Source organism: Monodon monoceros, unplaced genomic scaffold (genome assembly GCF_005190385.1).
Source record: "Monodon monoceros isolate NGI ecotype Baffin Bay Population unplaced genomic scaffold, NGI_Narwhal_1 Super_Scaffold_22, whole genome shotgun sequence".
NCBI lineage: Eukaryota > Metazoa > Chordata > Mammalia > Artiodactyla > Monodontidae > Monodon > Monodon monoceros.
In genome coordinates this window covers 42,643,307-42,665,057 of record NW_021703779.1, presented here as the reverse complement: position 1 = coordinate 42,665,057, position 21,751 = coordinate 42,643,307, and the positions used below count along the sequence as shown (strand labels likewise).

The window sequence follows — 21,751 nt, the reverse complement described above, 5'->3', positions numbered from 1 at the left end:
CACACACACACACACACACACACACACACACACACACACACACACACCATATCTCAGTTAAGGATTTTAGTGCTTATCTATATATGGGAAGATGCAAGAATCTGGGGTCATTGAAATTCTTCTTTAGATATGCATCTTAACTACCTAGGGGCCCATATATCCAAAACATAGAATGTTTCCCCCTGAATTCCTTTCAGGGTATACTCGTAGGTGAGTGATTGCAACAGCTAATGACTTAATCCTCGTAGAATTGGAATGGTAGGCAGCATTCTTTGTTTACACAAGTAATGGAAAGCTATATAGAAATTCCTTCATTTGTTGTCCATTTTGATAAGGGTTTTGTAGTGGCTTCAGATGAAATTATCACTGTAAAAGGCTAGTTACATTTCCCTATGAAAGGAGAAGGGAAGAATTTTGGCTGCAGGAAAATGTGATTTGACATAAACATACTCAAAAGAGAGTTATTACAGCTGATTTAAACAATGATTCGGGCCCTTGACAGTTTTATCAAGGCATACTATTAAAAAATCAGCACTTCTTAATCCCCAAATACAGAAATGAAGAGGAGGGTGTCTCCTATGTTAAACAAAATGATCTCTCTCCTTGAGACAGATAAAACAGGCAAGCTCGGGACTCCTCTGGTGGTCCAGCGGTTAAGACTCCAGGCTCCCAATGCAGGGGGCTGGGGTTCCATCCCTGGTCAGGGAACTAGATCCCACATGCCGCAACTGAAGATCCTGCAGGCCTCAACAAAGATCCTGAGTACCACAACTAAGACCTGGTGCAGCCAAATAAATAAATAAATATTTAAAAAAAAATAAAACAAGCAAGCTCTTCGTGTGGTTTTTCTGCCCTTTTTGTTCTAAGGAATCTCTCAAATGGACAATCTTGTTCATGGCAAAAGTTTCTCAAAGTGGTTATTTCAATTCCAAAATTTCCCTAGTGAAAATTGCCACTTAGAGAGATAATGTGTTGACATTACAGCGAGAAAACATGAAGGAAGCAAGTGCTTGGCCTGCAAGGGGCACGGTTTTAGACTGAGAAGTTCTCCTGAGAACTGCAGTGTTTCAGAAGGGTGGTGCTTGTGTGACTTGGTGTGTCCAGATTTTGGCCAAAGGCCAGTCATCACTGCTATTGGGCCAGGAATAAAAACCCTCCTGCTTCTGGGCAGATGAAACTAAACAAAGCAATTCTCAGGGACACAAAGACCAGACTGAGGTACACATAACGTTAAATTTACCTCAACCATTTTTTTTTTTTGCGGTTCGCGGGCCTCTCACTGTTGTGGCCTCTCCCATTGCGGAGCACAGGCTCCGGACGCGCAGGCTCAGTGGCCATGGCTCATGGGCCCAGCCGCTCCGCGGCATGTGGGATCTTCCCGGACCAGGACACGAACCCATGTCCCCTGCATCGGTAGGCGGACTCTCAACCACTGCGCCACCAGGGAAGCCCTCTTGTGGATTCTTTAAGATTATCCATGCACAAGATCATGTCATTTGCGAACAGAAGTGATTTCACTTCTGCCTTTCCAATATGAATCCCTTTTATCTCCCTTTCTTGCCTAATTGCCCTGGCTAGCACCTTCAGCACAATGTTAAATAGAAGTGGTAAAGCGAACATCTCTGTCTTAATCCTGATCCTTGGGGGAAAAGCTTTCAGTCTTTCACCATTAAGTACGACGTTAGGTTCTTTGGAGCATTCTCTGCTGGGTCTTGGGGTATGTGGATGGATTGGCTGTCTGATGGGATTGGTAACCCCTTTTCCATCCAGGATGGGTGGCTCCAACCACCTTCAGGAAAGGCGTTCTAGTTATCTTTCCTTTTCTTCTTTCTTTTTTTAAGAAACTATTTAATTTTAAAAATATTTTTGGTTGATTTTTGCACAATGAAGTTTCAGCTTCTCAACCTTTTCCCCTGCCCAGGGCTGCGGACCCAGACTGGCCTGGATCTGCAGTCCTTCTCATTCCCACGTCCCTCCTCCCACTTCCTCCAGGGTCTGTCCACTTGTCACTGTGTTGTGCTGGGGATTGGCACCGAGGTGGCATGAGATTCCACTTGTGTAGAATTTTGTTGAGTAAAGGTCAGTTTCTTGTGACAAAAAAAAAGAAGTGTGGTATTAGCTGTGGGGTTTTTGTCCTTTATCATGTTGAGGAAGTTTTCTTCTACTCCTAGGTTGTTGATGATATGTTGATTCACGATAAAAACATATGAAGGGGTGTTGAATTTTGTCAGATGCTTTTCCTGCTTCTGTTGAGTTGATCGTGTGGTTCTTGTACTTTATTCTATTGTTATGGCCTACTACATTAATTGATTTCAGATATTAAGCAACCTTACATTCCCAGGATAAATCCCACTTGGTCATGGTGTATAATCCTTTTTATATGTTGTTGGCTTTAGTTTGCTAGAATGTTTTTCTTGAATTTAATTTTATTTATTTTTTTATACAGCAGGTTCTTATTAGTCATCCATTTTATACACATCAGTGTATACATGTCAATCCCAATCTCCCAATTCATCACACCACCACCCCTAGTTTGCTAGAATTTTGAAGAGGAGTTTTGAGTTTACATTCATAAGAGATATTGATCTGTACTTTTGTAGGGTTGCCTTTGTCTGGTTTTGCTTTTGGCCTCATAGAATGAGTTGAAAAATGTTCTCTCCTCTTCAATTTTGGGGAAGAGTTTGTGAAAATTTGCTATTAATTCTTCTTTAAATGCTTGGTAGAATTCACCAGTGAAGTCATCTTGATCTGGGCATCTCTGTGGGAAGTTTTCAAATTATTGAGTAATTAATAATTAATTTAAATTATTATTCATTAATTTCAATAACATACAGAGACTTTGCTCCAATATAGCTCTGTTCCTTTTCTCCTCCTTTGCCCTATTATCATTAGGTAAATTACATCTTTATACATTATAAGTCCATCAACAGTTTTATAATTATTGCTTTATGTATTTGTCATCTAAATCAGATAACAGAAGAAAAGAGTTAAAAAATACATATTTATACTGTCTTTTATATTTACCTCTGTAGTTACCTTTAGCAGTGTCCTTTGTTTTTTCTTCATGCAGATTCGAGTGACTACCTGGTGTCCTTTCTTTTTTTTTTTTTTTTTTTTTTTTCCGCGCCACTGCCTGCAGGATCTTAGTTCCCCAACCAGGGATTGAACCGTGTCCCCTGCAGTGGAAGGGCAGAGTCCTAACCACTGGACCACCAGGGAAGTCCCCTGGTGTCCTTTCAATTCAGCTTGAAGGACTCTCTTTAATATTTCTTGTGGGTCTGTTTAGTGATGTTTTTGTTTACTAAACAAAATGTCGTCACTTTCTCCCTCATTTAAAAATTTTTTTAAAAATTGGGACTTCCCTGGTGGCGCAGTGGTTAAGAATCTGCCTGCCAATGCAGGGAACATGGGTTCGAGCCCTGGTCCGGGAAGATCCAACATGCCGCGGAGCAACTAAGCCCATGCGTCACAACTACTGAGCCTGTGCTCTAGAGCCCACAAGCCACAACTACTGAGCCTGCGTGCCACAACTGCTGAAGCCCGTGTGCCTAGAGCCCGCGCTCTGCAACAAAAGAAGCCACCGCAATAAGAAGCCTGTGCACCGCAACGAAGAGTAGCCCCCGCTCGCCACAACTAGAGAAAGCCCGCGCCCAGCAATGAAAACCCAACGCAGCCAAAGTAAATAAATAAATAAATTTATTTAAAAATTTTTTAACTTGTGGTAAGATACATATAACATAAATCTACTCCTTTATTTTTAAAGGGTATCTTTTCTGGATATAGAATTCGTGGTTGACAGTCATTCCAGGGATTGGACCCGGGGCCTTGGCAGTGAAAGCACAGAGTCCTAACCACTGGATCACCGGGGAATTCCCTCTTTGAGCACTTTGAATATGTCACCTCCCTGCCTCCTGGTCTCTATGGTTTCTGTTGAGAAGTCAGATGTTAATCTTCTTGTGATACACTTGTACATGATGAGTCATTTTTCTCATGTTGCTTTCAAGATTTTCTCTGTCTTTAGCTTTCAACAGTTTGACTACTATGCGTATAGATATGGATCTCCTTTAGTTTATCCTACTTGGTGTTTGTTGAGCTCTTGGATGTATAGATTCCTGTTTTTCACCAAATTGGGAAGTTTCTTGTCATTGTTTTTTTCTTTCAGTTCACGCTTTTGCAATTCTTTCAGAGATGGTTTGTACATGATAATCAAAATTGTAGATACCCTAAAAGATCTTTATTTTGCCCTCATACTTGAATACTAGGCTGACTGAGTAAAGAGTTTTAGCTTAAAAATTGCCTCTCATAGCTTTTAAGATATTGCACCATTGTGTTAGAGTACTATGCTGACCGAGAAAACTCCGATACTCCTGTAATATTTTATGTGACCTATTTTACATCTTTTGAAGCTTCTTCTTTACCTTTGGAGTTCTAAATTTCTCCAGGATCAATCAATCAATTAATTAATCAAATACAACATGCATACTTTATGTTGGACATAGTGACGGGGGGATGCAGCCATGACCATTACAGATGGCATACCTGCTATTTATCTATTTATTTATTATTTATGGCTGAGCTGCATGGCTTTTGGGATCTTATTTCCCTAACCAGGGGTTGAACCCGGGCCACAGCAGTGAGAGTGCTGAGTCCTAACCACTGGACTACCAGGGAATTCCCCCTGCTCTTATTTATAGAACTTTCATTCTAATGGGGGAAGGAGGTAGACAACCCACAAATATATAAATACAGGTTGCAATAAATGCAATAAAGGGAATGAACAGGGTGTAATGTTAGAGAGTAATGTCTGGAGGACAAGGCTGATATTTATACAAGGTGCTCAAGGGAGCAGCTGATTCTAAATAAGTATAGCATTTGCAAATGCACTGAGGAAAGGAGGATGCATGTTGAATTTTCAACATCAATATTTCATAGCCCTTAACTTCCCTTTTCCATTGTCTATCTCTTGGTCTTTTTGGATCCTCATACTTGAAAGACTTTTTCAAAATTATTTTTCGAATTACTAATTCTGTTTTCAGTTATGGCCATTCTATTTATTCAGCCCTGTGTCTGCTGATTGCTCTTTTCATAGCAGCCTCTTTTTTTCTTTTTAAAGACTATACTTTTGGGAATTCCCTGGTGGTCCTGTGATTGGGACTCGGCTCTTTCACTGCCAGGGCCCAGGTTCAAACCCTGGTCGGGAAATTAAAATCCCGCAAGCCCTGTGGTGCAGCAAAGAAAAAAAAAGACTATACTTTTTAAATTTTTAATATTTATTTATTTATTTGGCTGTGCCGGTTCTTAGTTGTGGCACGGATCTTGGTTGCTGTGTGCGGGATCTTCCTTGCAGCATGCAAACTCTTAGTTGCGGCATGTGGGATCTAGTTCCCTGACCAGAGATTGAACCTAGGCCCCCTACATTGGGAGCGCAAAGTCTTAGCCACTGGACCACCAGGGAAGTCCCAAGACTATACTTTTTTTTTTTTTGCTGCGTTGGGTCTTCGTTGCTGCACGCGGGCTTTGCTGTAGTTGCGGCGAGCGGGGGCTACTCTTCGTTGTGGTGCGCGGGCTTCTCATTGTGGTGGCTTCTCTTGTTGCGGAGCATGGGCTCTAGGCACGTGGGCTTCAGTAGTTGTGGCTCACAGGCTCAGTAGTTGTGGCGCACGGGCTTAGTTGCTCCGTGGCATGTGGGATCTTCCCAGACCAGGGCTCGAACCCATGTTCCCTGCATTGGCAGGTGGATTCTTAACCACTGCACCACCAGGGAAGCCCCTGATATCACTTTTATGTGGAATCTAATTTAAAAATGATACAAATGAACGTTTTACAAAACAGAAACCGACTCACAGATCTCAAAATCAAACTTACGGTTACCAAAGGGGAAACATGGGGGGAGGTGATAAATTAGGAGACTGGGATTAACATATACACATTACTATATATAAAATATATATATATACTGATTCACTTTGCTGTACACTTGAAACTAACACAACACTGTAAATCAACTATACTCCAATAAAAGTGTAAAAAAGAAGGATGCTTTATGGTTTTTGACCTGAGAAGCTGGGTGAATGAGGGACCATTTACAGAGATGGGGGAGACTGAGAGAGGAATAGAGTTTTTGTTTGTTTTGTCTTTGTCTTTGTCGTGGAAGGGCAGGCCCTGGAGGCAGTGACTCAATAGTTCGATTTTGGGGAAGTTAGCATTGAGATGCCTATGAAACAGCAAAGTGGAAATGTTGAGGAGGCAGCTGGATTTTGAATCTGGAGAGGACCAGGCTAGAGATGTGTATTTGGGACTTACAGTGAATACAGGCTATTTAAAGGAATTAGAGGGACTTCCCTGGTGGTCCAGTGGGTAAGACTCCATGCTTCCAATGCAGGGGCCCTGGGTTTGATCCCTGGTCAGGGAACTACGTCCTGCATGCATGCTGCAACTAAGACCCGGCACAGCCTAAATAAATAAATATACATATTTTTTAAATAAAGGAATTAGAATGATAGAGCTCTGGAGGAGCTCATACTGGCAATTAAGTGCTCCAGCCTGAAGCCTCACAGTCTGCGTCCACTCAGGATGGACTTCTGCAAAAGTCCATCCTTGCCCCTTGTATTTAGATTGTGGTTCCCTTAGCTCTTTTTTCCATATGGCTTGATTCCATCTGCAGTCTCCTAGAGAATATTCGGTCCCCTGATGGCTCCCTTGAAAAGCACCACTGGCAACATGGATGGACCTGGAGATTATTATACAAGTGAAGTAAGTCAGACAGAGAAAGACAAATATCATATGATATCGCTTATATGTGGAATCTAAAAAAAATGATACAAATGAACTTATTTACAAAACAGAAATAGACTCACAGACTTAGAAAACAAACTTATGGTTACCAAAGGGGAAAGGTTGAGGGGGGGGGAGGGATAAATTGGGAGTTTGGGATTGACATATACACACTACTATATTTTAAATAGGTAACCGACAAGAACCTACTGTATAGCACAGGGAACTCTGCTCAATATTCTGTAATAACCTAAATGGGAAAAGAATTGGAAAAAGAATATATATATATATATATATATATATACACATACATATATATATATGTGACTGAATCACTTTGCTGTACACCAGAAACTAAAACAGCATTGTAAATCAACTATAGTTCAATATAAACTAAAAATTAAACAAAGAATGAATGAAACAGAGAAAGAAGGAAAGAAAGAAAGGCACCACTGAAGATTTTCTTTTCAGGGTATTTTTGGGGTTGCTTTGGGAGAATTTGGGGAAGGAAGGGAGGTATCAACAGATGTGTGTGCTCATTAGACCAATTTGCTACACTCTCCCAGAAGGCTTCAAAATACAGCAAATCAGAACATGTCCCTGTTGTGCTTCAGGCTCACTGGCCTTACTTTATGTGCCATGAATGTGCCATGCTGCTTCTCACCTTAGATCCTTTTCTTGTGCAGTTCCCTCTGCCTGAAATGCTTTTCCCTTATACCCAACTTCCTGGGTAACTCCTCCTGGACCTTTAGTTCTCAGCATAGATACCCTTTCTCAGGGGGAATTTTCCCAGCCCCCCTTCACTATGGGTGGTAGACCCTCTTGGGTACTTGACAACTCTGGTGTAGAGGCTAAATTTGGTTGAGTGCTGCCAGACAACTGTCCAGAATGGCTGCTCAAGCCCAGACTCTCACTAACAGTACGTGAAGGTTCTTGTATCCCCACATGACTGCCAGCACTTCGTGTGACTCGGTTTTCTAATTTTTGCAAATATGATGGGTGTAAAGTAATATTTCACTGTTTTTTCTAAAATTTGCACTTCTCTAATCATTAGTAAAATTGAGCATGTCTTCATATGCCTGATAACCCCATGGGTTTCCTCTTTTGTGATCTGTCTGTTCCTATCCTTTGTCCATTTTTCTTTGGGGTTCCTGTCTTTTTCTTGATGATTTCCCAAAGCACCTTTATATTCCAGATGTTTAACCTCTGGTAATTTCAGCCATAGCAAGTAGATATTTGCTGTTATGTCTGTTAACTTTGTGTATAGGATCTTTCATTAAACAGAAATTGTAAATTTTTTTTGGCCGTGCCGTGTGGCTTGTGGGATCTTAGTTCACCGACCAGGGATTGAACTCATGCCCCCTGCGGTGGAAGCAGGGACTCCTAACCACTGGACCACCAGGAAATTCCCCAGAAATTGTAAATTTTGATGTGTATACTGTCATTAACATTCTTCCTTGTGGTTTGTGCTTTTGAAGTTTTGTTCAGGAAGTCCCTCCCCATATCAAGGTCACATAGGCTATTTTTTTCTATTAATTTATAGTGTTTCCTTTTACATGAAGGTCTTTAACCCGTCTGGAGTTACTGTTTGTATATGGTGTGAGGTAGGGCTCCAGCTTATTTTCTTCCAGTTTTCCAAGCACCATCTACCTTTCTGGCCTTAGAACACATCCTAATACCTGGTAAGTAAAGTCTACCTTCTTTACTTCTCTTTTCCAGAACTAATTTAGCTCTTCACAGACCTTTATTCTTTTATATAGATACTTATTTATTGACATATAATTCACATACCATAAAGTTCATCATTTTAAAGTGTACAATTCAATATATTCTCTCAGAGCATTAATGTCTTCATCTGTAAAGAGAACAATTCCATCTCAAGAAATTGTCGTTGGGACTAAATGGTATTTTAAAGGTACTTTTGAATAAAAGGACATTGTTAATTGTTAGATAAAGATATCTTTACTTGAAATGAAGATAAGTCATATATTGCCCTAAAAAAAATAAAAGTGTACAATTCCATGGTTTTTAGTATATTCAGCCATCACCACTATTTAACACCAAAGCATTTTCATCACCTCAAAAAGACACGCTGTACTTATTTGCAGTAACTGCCCCCTGCACCCACTGCCATTCCGTTCTCTTCTCCCCTCAACCCCTGGCAACCATGAATTAACTTTCTATCTCCATGGATTTGCCTATTCTGGGCATTTCACATAAACGGAATCATGCAATATGTGGCTTTTCGTGTCTGGCTTTTTTCACTTGGCATATTTTCAAGTTTCATCCATATTATAGCACGTATCAGTACTTCATTTCTTTTTATGGACAAGTAATATTCCATTGTATGGATGTACCTCATTTTCTCTGTCCATTCATCAGTTGGTAGACATTTGAGCTGTTTCTATTTGGGGGCTATTGTGAAAAATGCTGCTTTGAACATTCATGTATAAGCTTTGTGTGGACTCTTTATGTACATTTTGAAATGTTTTATTGATTTTCTTTAAAATATTCAGCTGGGATTTAAATTAAGATTATATTGAAATTATATATTAATTTGGGTATAATTGAAATATTTATAATATGAAATAGTCTCATCCAAGAGCATGAAATGTGTCTTCATTTATTCAGATCATCTTTTATAACTATTAGTGAAGTTTAACATTTTCTCTATAGAAGTCTTTTTTTTTTGGCCACACTGTGCAGCATGTGGGATCTTAGTTCCCCAACCAGGGATCGAACCCATGCCCCCTGCATTGGAAGCATGGAGTCTTAACCACTGGACCGCCAGGGAAGTCCCTCTATAGAAGTCTTATTATCCCATTTATACTAGTTTTCTATTACTGTGTAACAATATTACCATAAGCTTCTTAACTTGAAAAAACATTAACTCACAGTTTCTGTGGGTCAGGAGTCAAGGTGTGGCTTAACTTGGTTCTCTGATTAGGGTCTCACAAGATTGAAATGAAGGTGTTTACCAGGGCTGCAATCTCATCTGATGCTCGACTGGGGAAGGATCTGTTTCCAAGCTCACTCAGGTTGTTGGCAGAATTCAATTCCTTGAAGTCATAGGACTGAAGGCTTCAATTTCTTGCTGGCAGTCAGCTGGAGGCCACCCTAGGTTCCTAAAGGCCACACTCTGTTTCTTGCTATGTGAGGTTCCCCAAAGTGGCCACTTGTTTCATTAAAGCCAGCAAGGGAGTGGGAGTTGCCTCACAAGTTGATCATTTCAACCTCATTTTTAACATAATTATCTACATGTAATCATGTACATCTGGTCACCTTTGGACACACACACACACACACACACACACACACACACTCTCAAAGGGAGGGGATTACCCAAGGATGTGAACATCAGAAGGCAAGGATCATGGGAGTCATCTTAATTGCATGTCCAATACATCATCCCTGGGTATATACTCTTCTGGTCCAAAGGGGATGTGTATAAGGATTTTCACTATAAAGTTGTTTGTAATACTGAGGAGATAGAGGCAGTTAGAATAAATGGATTAGATATATTCACAACATAAATGGATCTTTCTTTTCCTCACTTTTGATTTATGTCGTTACCATACTTTGTTTTAATTCCAACCAAAATGAAAATATCTTTATTTTTATCTGATTATAATAGTAATACCTATTCATTGAATCTTTTTTTCCCAGACAACTGAGAAAAGTGTAAAGGAGAACGTGACAAACCATCAGTTATCTCTCCCTGCCCCCAGTGACATGCCCTTCCATACCACTGACATGCCCTTCCTAACATTTTTCCCCCCTATGGATACACAAATTTTACCAAAGTTTTGTTTCCTTTGATGAAGGAATGCAAAGAAATACTTTGAATCCTTTTGATGCTTGAAATCCTTTTGGAACAATATATGAGTAAAATCTATCAATGTATCTATCTATATATCTATGGAAAAACAAGTAGATACAGACAACAAAATAAAGACAGACGGGAGGAGTGTTGTGGAGATGAAGGGAGAGAAAGAATCAGAGGCAGGGAGAGACAGATGGGAGGGGAAGACAGAGAGAGCTATGGACACATAGGGTCAGAAAGAGAAACACAAAGCCATGGAGAGTTGAAGATACTGGCAAACAGACAAGGAGAGGATAGAAAGGAACTTTTATTGAGCTCCTGCTGAATGTCATTAAACCTTCAAAGCCACTCTGGGAAGCAGCTACCAGTAACCCCTTTATGCAGGTAAGGGGCTGCACATTAGAATGGTGAACTGACCTATGTATGGTCACATCACCTGGAATGAACTCATCACCCTGTAAAGGCCCTGGTCCATAGGGCATCCGTAACTGTTTATCCAATGAACAAAGTCATATGTCTCCTCCCCAAGGAGGGAGAGGCGAACACCAGACCCCCATTCCCCTCCACTGCGTCATTTTTTCCTGCCTGTCTGCTGAGGCGACAGCAAGGTCTGTTGCCCTGGCAACTGCCCTCCGACCGCCATGGTAACCGCCATCGCAGTCTCCAGCTCGCCACCTTGCCCCTTGGGCATCTCCATGGCAACGGGCGGGATGGAGGGGCTGCGGGAGCTCCTAGGCTGCGCCTGCGTAGGGTGGCGGGAGGGGGTGGGCAGGGTTCCCCGGCGTGCGCAGCCGCAGAGCACCGCATCCGTGTCCCGCTAGCCCAGGCGCTGCGCACTTGCCAGCCAGTCCGCCCGTCCGGAGCCCGGCTCGCTGGGGCAGCATGGCGGGGTCGCCGCTGCTCCGCGGGCCGCGGGCCGGGGGCGTCGGCCTTTTGGTGCTGCTGCTTTTGGGCTTACTCGAGCCGCCCCCCGCGCTCTGCGCAAGGCCGGTAAAGGTGCGACCCGGGTCGGGCGCGGGGTAGCGGTGGGGTGGAGGATGCTACCAGCGAGGGTCGGTGCCCGGCCTCTGGCTCTTCTTCTCGCTGGTCCTGCTCCCGGGACGTGCGGAGAGATCGGCCCGGGTGGCCGGGGGTCCAGACGCCAGTCTGCACCCAGGCCATGCCGGGGTTGGTCTCTTGGGTGTGCGGGTGGCAGTGTGCGGGGCTAGTCGGGCCACCGCACTCTGCTGGTCCGCCCGGGCTCGGCCCGCCCGCCGCCTGTGGCGCTGTCCATGGGACTAGCGCGATTTAAGGCAGGGGCATCGGTTTGTGTGCGCATGGTTTGTGTGCGCATGATGTGATGATAGGGACGTGAGGGTGTGCTCTCCCTGTGTGTGTCTTTTCATGTAAGGGCTTCCGAGCGTCCATACAAAGGTGCCAGCGTGGGTCTGGGTGTGCAGTGTGTGATGCTTCTGCGTGTGACTTTTCTCAGTGACACTCTGTGCTTGTGAATTCTATGGTAATGGCGTGACTTATGGGCGTGTCTTTCTGTGTGTCTGTATGATCTTGTTTTTGTTTGGGAGAGAGTGGTCTTTGCACCCCTGAGTGCATATCCCATTTTGGTTCTGTTGAACTGAGTGACTAGGATTTTGTATGTGTGTTCACGAGGCTGTTCCTCCCTGCTTCTTTGTGGAGCTGTGTCATTGTGGGGAGAGGAGCCATGATGTCTCTTTCTGTGCTGCGTTATGTCTTTAAGGGTGGTGCTTGTTCTTGCATCTGGATGGCTTGGCGATTGTAACCGCGTGAGCATCAGTGTGCATGAACATGTGCAGTTCCTTGCGTGTGGATGTGGCAGTGTTGAGTTGCATATGTGACATCTCAAGGCCTGTCAGTCCAAATGAGTGTGTGTGAGGCCATGATTGTGTGTGATCCCCCGGGGTGTCTGAGGGGTGGTGGGCATCAAGGGCACTTGGAGTACATCCTCTTCATGAAGAGTTCAAGGCTGTCTGTGTCAAGGATGGTGTTTTTCTTAATTAAATATTTTTTATATATGACATAATACATTTAAACATATGTATATACAATGTAAGAAATAATGATAACCCTCTTGTGTACCCATTACTCAGCTTAAGAAATCGAGCATGACCAATCGTTAGAAGCCCCTGGATGCCTCTCCCTAAGGCAGCCCCTCTCCTCCATAAGTATTTTCTGTTAATTGATCCCTTACATTTGTTTGCAGCTTATCACATATGTATGTATCGCTAAACAATATCTTGTCTAGTTTTTCCTCACAGAAATGGAATCATACTGGGTGTGTGGCTCCTGGTAGTCACTAGGGGTCACTAGGAAGTCATCAGGGTGTCTAGTAGTCGCAGGCAGTCTGCAGTGGAATTCTGTAACTTGCTTTTTTTCTTTTTTTTCCCTCTACATTGGTTGTGAGATTCATCGCATTGAAGTATGTGGCTATAATTCATTTATTTTTATTGCTGCATTTTTTTTTTTTTTTTTTTTTTTTTTGCGGTACGCAGGCCTCTCACTGTTGTGGCCTCTCCCATTGCGGAGCACAGGCTCCGGACGCGCAGGCTCAGCGGCCATGGCTCACGGGCCCAGCCGCTCTGCGGCATGTGGGATCTTCCCAGACCGGGGCACGAACCCGTGTCCCCTGCATCGGCAGGTGGACTCTCAACCACTGCCCCACCAGGGAAGCCCATGCTGCATAATATTTTATCCCATGAGTATATCATGGTTTATAGATACATTCTCAATACGTCAGCAACAACATTTGGGTTGTTTCCAGCTTTTCTTTCTTTTTTTTCCTCCCTTCACTTTTATGTTATTACAAACAGTGCTGCTGTAGTTCTTCATACACTTGTGTCCAGCAGTATATGTGCAAAAGCTAGTCTGAGGTGTAACACCCCAGGAGTGGGGCATAGCATATGTGCATCTTTTAAGACATTGCCAAATTGTTCCTCAAAGTTATCTTAACAATTGAGTTCGCAGCAGCAATGTATAAGAGCTTCCATTTTTTCTATATCCATGTCAACATTTGACATTATCACACTTTAATTTTGGCAATCTTTTGGACGTATTCTGCATAGTGTATCTCACTGGTGTTTTAATTTGCATTTTTCCTGATTACTAATGATGTTCACTATTTTTCATTTGTTTAGTAACTTTTGTTTTTTTTCTTTAAAATTTATTTATTTATTTTTGTCTGTGCTGGGTCTTCGTTTCTGTGCGAGGGCTTTCGCTAGTTGCGGTGAGCAGGGGCCACTCTTCATCGCGGTGCGTGGGCCTCTCACTATCGCGGCCTCTCTTGTTGCAGAGCACAGGCTCCAGACGCGCAGGCTCAGTAGTTGTGGCTCACAGGCCCAGTTGCCCCGCGGCATGTGGGATCCTCCCAGACCAGGGCTCGAACCTGTGTCCCCTGCATTGGCAGGCAGATTCTCAACCACTGCGCCACCAGGGAAGCCCTAGTAACTGTTTTTGGTTCCTCTTTTGTGAAATACTTGATCATCAATTTTGCCTGTTTTTATATTAGTTTGCTTTTCTCCTACTGCTTTTTAGGCATTCTCTGTTTATTGGACATTAATCCTTTATTGACTGTTTGTGCTACAAGCATCTTCTCCCACTCTGGTTTTACTTTTCGTTCTTTTTAGGATGTCTTGGGATAAAAAGAAATCCTTAATTTGAATGTAGTTAAGTTTATTTGTCTTTTCCTTTCCATTGTTCCCAAATTTGGATCACTTGTTCTTCCTGCACAGTTTATTGAAGGAGTTGGTCCTGTCCCCACTGCTCTGCAGTGTCTCCTCTGTCGTAGCAAGTGTCAGTGTGTGTAGATCTGTTTCCAAGCTCTGTTCAATCCTATTCCTTCCGCTGCAATCGAATCTGCGGTTTAACTTGCCCATTTAATTTTTGATTTCATTAAAAGTATTTTTCTAGATGTTCTAGATGTTTCTTTTTCAAATCTTCATGGTTATTTTAATGGTCATTAGTTCCCCTCTCATACTTTTTTTTTTTTTTTTGCGGTACGCGGGCCTCTCACTGTTGTGGCCTCTCCCGTTGCAGAGCACAGGCTCCGGACGCGCATGCTCAGCGGCCATGGCTCACAGGCCCAGCCGCTCCGCCGCATGTGGGATCTTCCCGGACCGGGGCACGAACCCGTGTCCCCTGCATTGGCAGGCGGATTCTCAACCACTGCGCCACCAGGGAAGCCCTCTCTCTCATATTTTTGATACTCTTTTATTTCTTTAAACTTATTGAAATTGTTTCAAAACTGCCTGAACTGAAAATTAGTCACTGGGTAATTTATTTTACAGATAGACTTGCACACATGCCAAATGATATATGGACACGGTTATTCATCCCAACATTATTTATGAGAATAGCAAAAGATTGGAAACACCCTAAATGTTCATCAATTGGGGTGGTTAAATAAGCTATTATACATCCATACAAAAGAGAATCAATACAGAAGAAAGGAAGAAGAGAGAAAGGATGCTCTTAAGGTACTGATCTAAATATAGATTCCAAAAAGCAAGGTGCAGAACAGTCTGCTACCTTTTGGGTAAAACAAGTGGGCAATAGGAATCTATAAAATGCAAATACAGGTTCCTGTTGTCCACAGCATTGATATAGAAAAATCCATAGCTGTCATATCTACCATCGCTACTCCTATCAAACAAACAAACAAACAAAAAAACCCTGGTCTTGGGCTTCCCTGGTGGCGCAGTGGTTGAGCGTCCGCCTGCCGATGCAGGGGACACGGGTTCGTGCCCCAGTCCGGGAAGATCCCACATGCCGCGGAGCGGCTGGGCCCGTGAGCCATGGCAGCTGAGCCTGCGCGTCCAGAGCCTGTGCTCCGCAGCGGGAGAGGCCACAACAGTGAGAGGCCCGCGTACAGGAAAAACAAAAACAAAAAACCCTGGTCTTCAACAGCCCTGGGGCAAGTTCTGAGTCACTAGGAAATCGTTAGGGGTGGTGAATCTAGGGGTCTTTGGTGGTCCTAAGAGTGTCCAGAGATATTTGGGGGTCTCCATTGACCTTAGGGGTGTCTACTCATGTTTGAGGGGCCACAGCGCCTTTGTTGGCATGTTGGCATCTAGGGATATTTGAGATCCACGGAGTCCCTCGGGTTGGGGGTCCCTGGCCTAACGGGCGCTGACGACCTCTCGCTCCCCACCTGTCTTCCCGCAGGAGCCCCGCAGCCTGGGCGCAGCCTCTCCGCCCAAGGCTGAGGCCAGCGCTCCCCGCCGCTTCCGGCGGGCAGCGACTCGAGGAGAGGCGGCGGGGGCTGTGCAGGAGCTGGCGCGGGCGCTGGCGCACCTGCTGGAGGCCGAACGGCAGGAGCGGGCGCGGGCCGAGGCGCAAGAGGCTGAGGATCAGCAAGCGCGCGCCCTGGCGCAGCTGCTGCGCGTCTGGGGCGCACCCCGCACCAACGACCCGGCGCTGGGCCTGGAGGACGACCCCGACGCGCCAGCCGCGCAGCTCGCCCGAGCCCTGCTCCGCGCCCGCCTGGACCCCGCCGCCCTCGCAGCCCAGCTTGTTCCCGCCCCTGCCCCCGCCCCGGCACTCAGACCCCGGCCCCCAGTCTACGACGACGGCCCCACGGGCCCAGATGCCGAGGACGCCGGCGACGAGACGCCGGACCTGGATCCGGAGCTGCTGAGGTCCCCCCCACAAGGGGTGGTCGGGGCGGGGGGGGGGGGCGCCTATATCCCGGGAGGAGGAGGGCGAGGAGCGGCGGGGGCCTGCTTCACGGGGTGGAGGTGCGAACACCTAGGTCCTGGAACCCTGGGAGGGAATTTTCTAGTCCTGCACCTAGGGTGTGGAGGCAGAGGTGCCTGGCCGGCTTCCTTCGTCCGAATGGGAGGGGGGTAAACTATAGTTTCAGGGATGGAAGGCGGAGACATCTGTCTCCTGGAAGCAGTGGGATGCCTGGGTGGGAGGAGGCTGCCAGGTCCCCAGGCGGTCAGGGGTAGCGACGCTGTCCAGGTCCTAGGGCCGGGGCGTTGACGCACGGACACGTCCTCACTGCATTCCGCTCTGCTCCCCTGCAGGTATTTGTTGGGGCGGATCCTCGCGGGAAGCGCAGACCCCGAAGCTGTGGCTGCCCCGCGTCGCCTCCGCCGAGCCGCTGACCAGGACCTGGGCCCTGAGGTCCCCCCTGAGGGCGTGCTGGGGGCCCTGCTGCGCGTAAAGCGTCTGGAGACCCCCGCACCCCAGGCCCCAGCGCGCCGCCTCCTACCCTGAGCACCGCCTGGATCCTGCGCATACTCCAGCGGCCCAGGACCGCCCCGCCCCTGACACCCCAACAGCCACTGTTGCTGCCCTGGAACCCCAAGATCCCCACCCCTGACCCCACAATAAATATGATCTGAAGCAACTATGTGCTTGTTTGAGTGGCAGTGTCTAGGGGGCCAGTGGACTGGGTGGAGATTGCTGCCCTCAGATGAGGGAAAAGGGGCCCCTGCCCTCCATCCTGCACTTTTGAGACAACCCCTGCCTCAGTCTTCGCCTCTCCTCACTGGGGAGATATCCATATGGACAATGGCAGTGCCCACCCAGATTCTGTGCCGTTTCTAGGCCTCGCTTGGGAATGGGGAGCCCAGAAGGCTTTGAAGCCACTTTCAGCGGCATCTTCTGGGGGTCCATCCTCCTGGGGACCAAGTGGTGGTCAAGGGGTGGCTGTTTGTGAGGCATGTGAATAGAGCTTGGGCGGTGCTGGCACGGCCACTTGCACACATGAGCCCCTGCCTCCTGATATGGGGAGGGGCTACCAGCAGGAAGAGAAACGGAGTGGGCTGCCACTCCCGGCCAGGGGTCAGCCCTCCCAACACCATCACCTCCTGGCATGGAACTCTCTGGGCCTTGAGAAAGTGTATTAGTCAAGGTAGGAGGATAGGATGTATTTTGTTAGTTTGATATGTAATGTTTAGTTATATAGTATAGAAGCCACTCTATCTGTACTCTTACCCCAGCCCTGAAGGTATTGGGAGTTGGTGTGGTAACTGGTTTGTGGTCATGGCCTGTGCACTGGCTATTCCCTCTGTCCCTAGTTATCCACAAGTTTTTGCCCAAATGTCACCTTTTCAGTAAGGCTTTCCTTGACCTCCCTGTCACTCTATTCCTTTGCGTGCCTTTAATACATAGCCTTATGTTATATCTACAAGTGCAGGGATTTTTAGTGTCTTGCTTGCCTCTGTATCTTTTGTACCCAAAGCAGGGCCCAGTACACAGGGGTCTCCCCCACATTTCTTGAATGAAATAATTCTCACAATTCAAGTAACATTCTCCCCAGTCTCATTCCCACCCACATAACACTTGGCACGGAGGCAGGTTTGAAACCTAAGAACACTATTTAATTTTGCACAAAATCAACTTGACATAATATATAACCAACGCTACGGCCCCACATTGCCAAAAAGCCCATCACCAAAAGAAAACCTCCCCAGGAGAAGGGTCCATCTATCCCCAGTACACCAACAGTGTCCCACACAGCTAGTTGCTGGGGTCGGGGAGCGGGGTGGGGGGGGCGGGCGGGGGGCGGGTCTCAAGTGAAGGAACCACCACCCTGGTCTGGGGGAGGGTCCACTTTTCTAGACCAAGAACTTCAGGCCACGGAGCAGCCACAGCGGCACATGGCCTTCTGGTGCCGGCCTTTATCCCCACCTGGCCCTGCCATGGCCTCCTTTGCCATGGCCTCCCGGACTCTTTGGATCTCATGGATGAGCAGGGAAAAGGCCTCCTCCACACCTTGGCGTGTCTTGGCTGAGGTCTCCACAAAAGGGGCCCCCCAGCTCTTTGCGAGGGCTGCAGCAGCAGCACGAGCATCTCCGGTGGTGGTCACAAGGTCACACTTGTTGCCCACAAGGACGAGGGGCTGGGTGTGGTGCGGGCCCCAGGTGGCCCGCATCTGCTGCAGCTGGGCTAGAGACGAGGGGTCATCGAGGGCGAAGACACCCAGCACACCATCCCCAATCGCCACACACTGGTCACGCAGGGCCCGATGAGTGGCCTGCCCCGCCGTGTCCAGCACATTCAGAATGCAGCCTCCGTGGTCCAGGGCCATCTCCTTCCAGTAGGAATCCTGGATGGTAGGGTCGTGGTCTTCCACGAAGCACTGGTGGTTCAGCTGGATGGTCAGCGCGCTCTTTCCCACGCCACTCGCGCCCACTACCACGGCCTTGTACTCAGGCAGCTGCTTGCCAACACCCCTGGAGGGTGCCCGAGCCCTGTGGCTCTGCTCCTGGGAGCTAGGGCTCCAGGTGCCCAGGCCCAGATCAATCATGCTAGGCTTTGTTGGCAGCGCCATGGCCCCAAGCGGGCAGCTCAGGGAAGAGATGTGGACAGCAGGCCCTGCAGGTGGAAAGAGAAGAAAGACAAAGGGGGTGGGGGGTTTGGAGGTTAGGTGAGACCATTTAGGGGCAAGGGGACAGCCAGGTGTCATCGAATCAACATTTATTGAGTGCCTAGTGTGTGCTAATCACCTAATATACTATAATACATTATTTATGTTGTTTATTCTCTCTCACTCCCCTTTACAACATAAACGCTGTGAGATTTTAAAAACAGCTTAATTAATTTATATACCGTAAAGTTAACCTAGCTAAAGTGTACAATTCAATGTTTTTTAGTACATTCACAGAGTTGTGTGACCATCGCCATAGTCTAATTTTAGAACATTTCCAGTCACCCGGAAAAGACACCCCCTGCCCATTAGCAGTCCCTCCCCATTCCGGAGGGAGGGCAGGGATTTCGTCTGTTTTGGTCTCGGATTGTGTCACCATTGGACCCCAACCTGGCACACTGCTAGTCATAGTTTGTGCCGAGCAACATTCCTGCCCCCAGGAGTTTACGTTTTAAAAGATGGAGACAATAAACCAAATAGGTAAGCAAATGATGAGGTCTGTTAGCCATTGTCATTGGAATTTAGTCTTTATTACTTATTCAACATACAGCTGTTGAGAACCTACTGTGGGGCGAGGACAAAGAGGTGGGGAAAAAACAGATTAAGAAACCCCTGGCCCTCATGAACGTGACATTCTAGTCAGGAAGACAGGCAACAAAGATAAATCAGTAAAAAATGTTTCAGCAATAGGTGATAAGCAGGCAGAAGGTGCTTGGTTAATGTTAGGTATTTCTATTATAATTTAATTTTCATTCATTAATTCGAGGACATTCCTGCGTGCCAGGCATTGTGATGGGTGCGGGGATGGGGGGTGGGGTGGGGGGCGGGGATATGGTGAGAACAAAATAAAGTCCCTGCCCTTGGGAGGGTTAGATTCTGAAAGCGAGAAAGAGACAATAAACAAGATAAGCAAGTAAATTACCATGTAGTTAGAAGAGGATGGGCACACAGCAGGTACTCAATTAGCGTTCACTATTAATACTAAGTCACCATTAACCCATTCAATACACATCCTGGTCTGGGTTCGGTGTGTGGCCTCAGGAAATGCATCATAATGGCTGCGGCCCCAAGTATCCCAGGAAGCCCTGGGACAGTGGCAGCTGGGGGGCAGGTGGTGGGTTTGAGGGATCCACAGGGGGTAGGGGTGGAGGGGGAGTTCTGTGGAGTTTGGGATCCGGGGGTCAGGGCTGGGGGGCTAGGTCCCAGGTGGGGATCCAGCTGTGGGGCCCTCAGCCCAGAGAGGATCCCTGAAAAGAGTTGTGGAATGTGCTCGCCCAGGAAGAAGGGGGCCATGATGAGGAGATGTAAGCAGAGGACAGAGCTGAGGGGAGGGGGGCAGCAAGGAGGCCAGGGCAGTAGTGCGGGCCAGCAGTGGGGGATTTGGACAAGCCGGGTGGGATTCAGAGATGTTCCGAAGGCAGGCCTGACAAGATTTGCTGAGGGACTGGGAAGAAGGGGAGGGAGTCCAGGCGACTGGAGAGGTGGGTGCCGTCACCCGAGGCAGGGCCTGGTGAGGGGGCCCTCGCTCTGGGCGGGGGGTCGCTGGGGCTGACACCGAGAGCACCGGACACTGGCAGCGGAGCGCCGGCCGACCTCCCGACACCTGGCGGGGCGCTAGGCCGATGGTGCCATGGCCGCTTCGTCAACAAGGAGCTGTGAGCCGCGGTGACTGGCCCGAGGTCACACAGCCCATGGCAGGGCGACACGGGAATACAGAAGCACCGCAGTGCCAAGTGCCGTACCCCTTCCTTTGTGTCACCTCCCTGACCTGAGGGGAGCAGGGGGCGACCCCCCAAGCGCAGTCCCACCTCCTTCCAGGCTGGCCCGGGCCCCATACACGTATCCCCTAAGCCCGGGTGGCTGGCCAGCGTGGGGCCGGGAGGGGGGCCCCCAGTTTCACCCCAAAGCCGTGACCCCGTGCTCGGCCTGGACCTCGCCGCTCAGCTCCCGGCTCCCCGCTCGGCGCCCACACCCTCACCCAGGCCCGTCCTTACAAAGGCGGCCCAAGGTTGCTGGCCCCTGAGGATGGGAGGAGACAGGGGAGGGTCCCCGACACCCGACCTCGGCCATACCCCCACAGCCCTAAGTGGAAGGACCTCTCAGGTCGGTGCTGGGGGGCCTGGGCGGCCCGGCTCACCTGTGTCCCGGGAAGGCCGGTGGCGCTGGGACCCGAACCCTCTGCTGCTCTGACAGGACTGACAGGGAATGAGACCTTGGTCCCAGCTGGGGGTATGGGGCGAGGTGGGGATGGGCGGGGAGGGAGTGCGCATGCGCAGCCAGCCGCCCTTGGGCCCCTCCGCCGGCTCACCCCTGTCCCCCGCCCCGGGGTGAGTGCTGGGTCACTGCCCGCCAGGCAAGTGTGCGCAAAGGAGGTCTTCTTGGGGTGCGCTGTGAGCGGTGACCCCCGCTGTGTGCCCCGTGCATCCTGCTGCACCTCTTCCTTACCTTATCCCCACCTGGGACGTGATTTTGTGTTTTTACTGCGTGGGGGGTGTGTGTCAGATTTTTGACCTGAATGTCCAGACTTTGACAAATGTTTTGTGAGGGCCTAAGGCCCTGGAGCTTGTGCTGCCTCAAGTGGGCTTTTTGGTAGCATGGGAGAGAGTTGCGTCCGGTCCTGGAGGGAGAGAGTTGCAGAGGAGGGGTTATTTTGTAAAGGCAGAAAGAACCTGATTTGAGGTGGATGTGTTCCAAGCTACGCCATTTTGTAGACTCCCTTGCAGCTATGGCAGTCATGTGACACAATTCTGACCAATAAAATGTAA

At 47.6% G+C, this 21,751-nt stretch overlaps 2 protein-coding genes and 1 non-coding gene across 3 annotated transcripts; 1 reads left to right on the top strand and 2 right to left on the bottom strand.

The window, feature by feature from the left end:
* Positions 1-4,599: 4,599 nt before the first annotated feature.
* On the bottom strand, positions 4,600-4,671 carry TRNAE-CUC. Its single transcript has one exon. It is a non-coding gene; the product is annotated as a tRNA-Glu (tRNA).
* Positions 4,672-11,402: 6,731 nt separating this feature from the next.
* PCSK1N (proprotein convertase subtilisin/kexin type 1 inhibitor) lies at positions 11,403-16,962 on the top strand. Its single transcript, XM_029239967.1, has 3 exons — positions 11,403-11,593; positions 15,773-16,245; positions 16,636-16,962. Exons 1-3 carry the CDS (start codon positions 11,480-11,482, stop codon positions 16,826-16,828), a joined length of 780 nt encoding a protein of 259 aa, XP_029095800.1. The 5' UTR covers positions 11,403-11,479; the 3' UTR covers positions 16,829-16,962.
* Positions 16,963-18,145: 1,183 nt separating this feature from the next.
* On the bottom strand, positions 18,146-21,149 carry ERAS (ES cell expressed Ras). The gene is made up of 2 exons (XM_029239958.1): positions 21,124-21,149; positions 18,146-18,934 (listed from the first exon to the last, which is right to left on the bottom strand). The coding sequence occupies exon 2, from the start codon at positions 18,888-18,890 to the stop codon at positions 18,189-18,191; it is 702 nt and encodes a 233-aa protein (XP_029095791.1). The 5' UTR covers positions 18,891-18,934; positions 21,124-21,149; the 3' UTR covers positions 18,146-18,188.
* Between the last annotated feature and the right edge of the window lie 602 nt (positions 21,150-21,751).

What these genes read in the sequence shown, in the direction of transcription:
- PCSK1N (XM_029239967.1), top strand. Translation starts at nt 11,480, where the DNA reads ATGGCGGGGTCGCCGCTGCTCCGCGGGCCGCGGGCCGGGGGCGTCGGC. An exon ending in TCTGCGCAAGGCCGGTAAAG is followed by an intron (nt 11,594 to 15,772) that starts GTGCGACCCGGG and finishes GTCTTCCCGCAG; the next exon opens with GAGCCCCGCAGCCTGGGCGC. An exon ending in CTGGATCCGGAGCTGCTGAG is followed by an intron (nt 16,246 to 16,635) that starts GTCCCCCCCACA and finishes GCTCCCCTGCAG; the next exon opens with GTATTTGTTGGGGCGGATCC.
- ERAS (XM_029239958.1), bottom strand. Translation starts at nt 18,890, where the DNA reads ATGGCGCTGCCAACAAAGCCTAGCATGATTGATCTGGGCCTGGGCACC.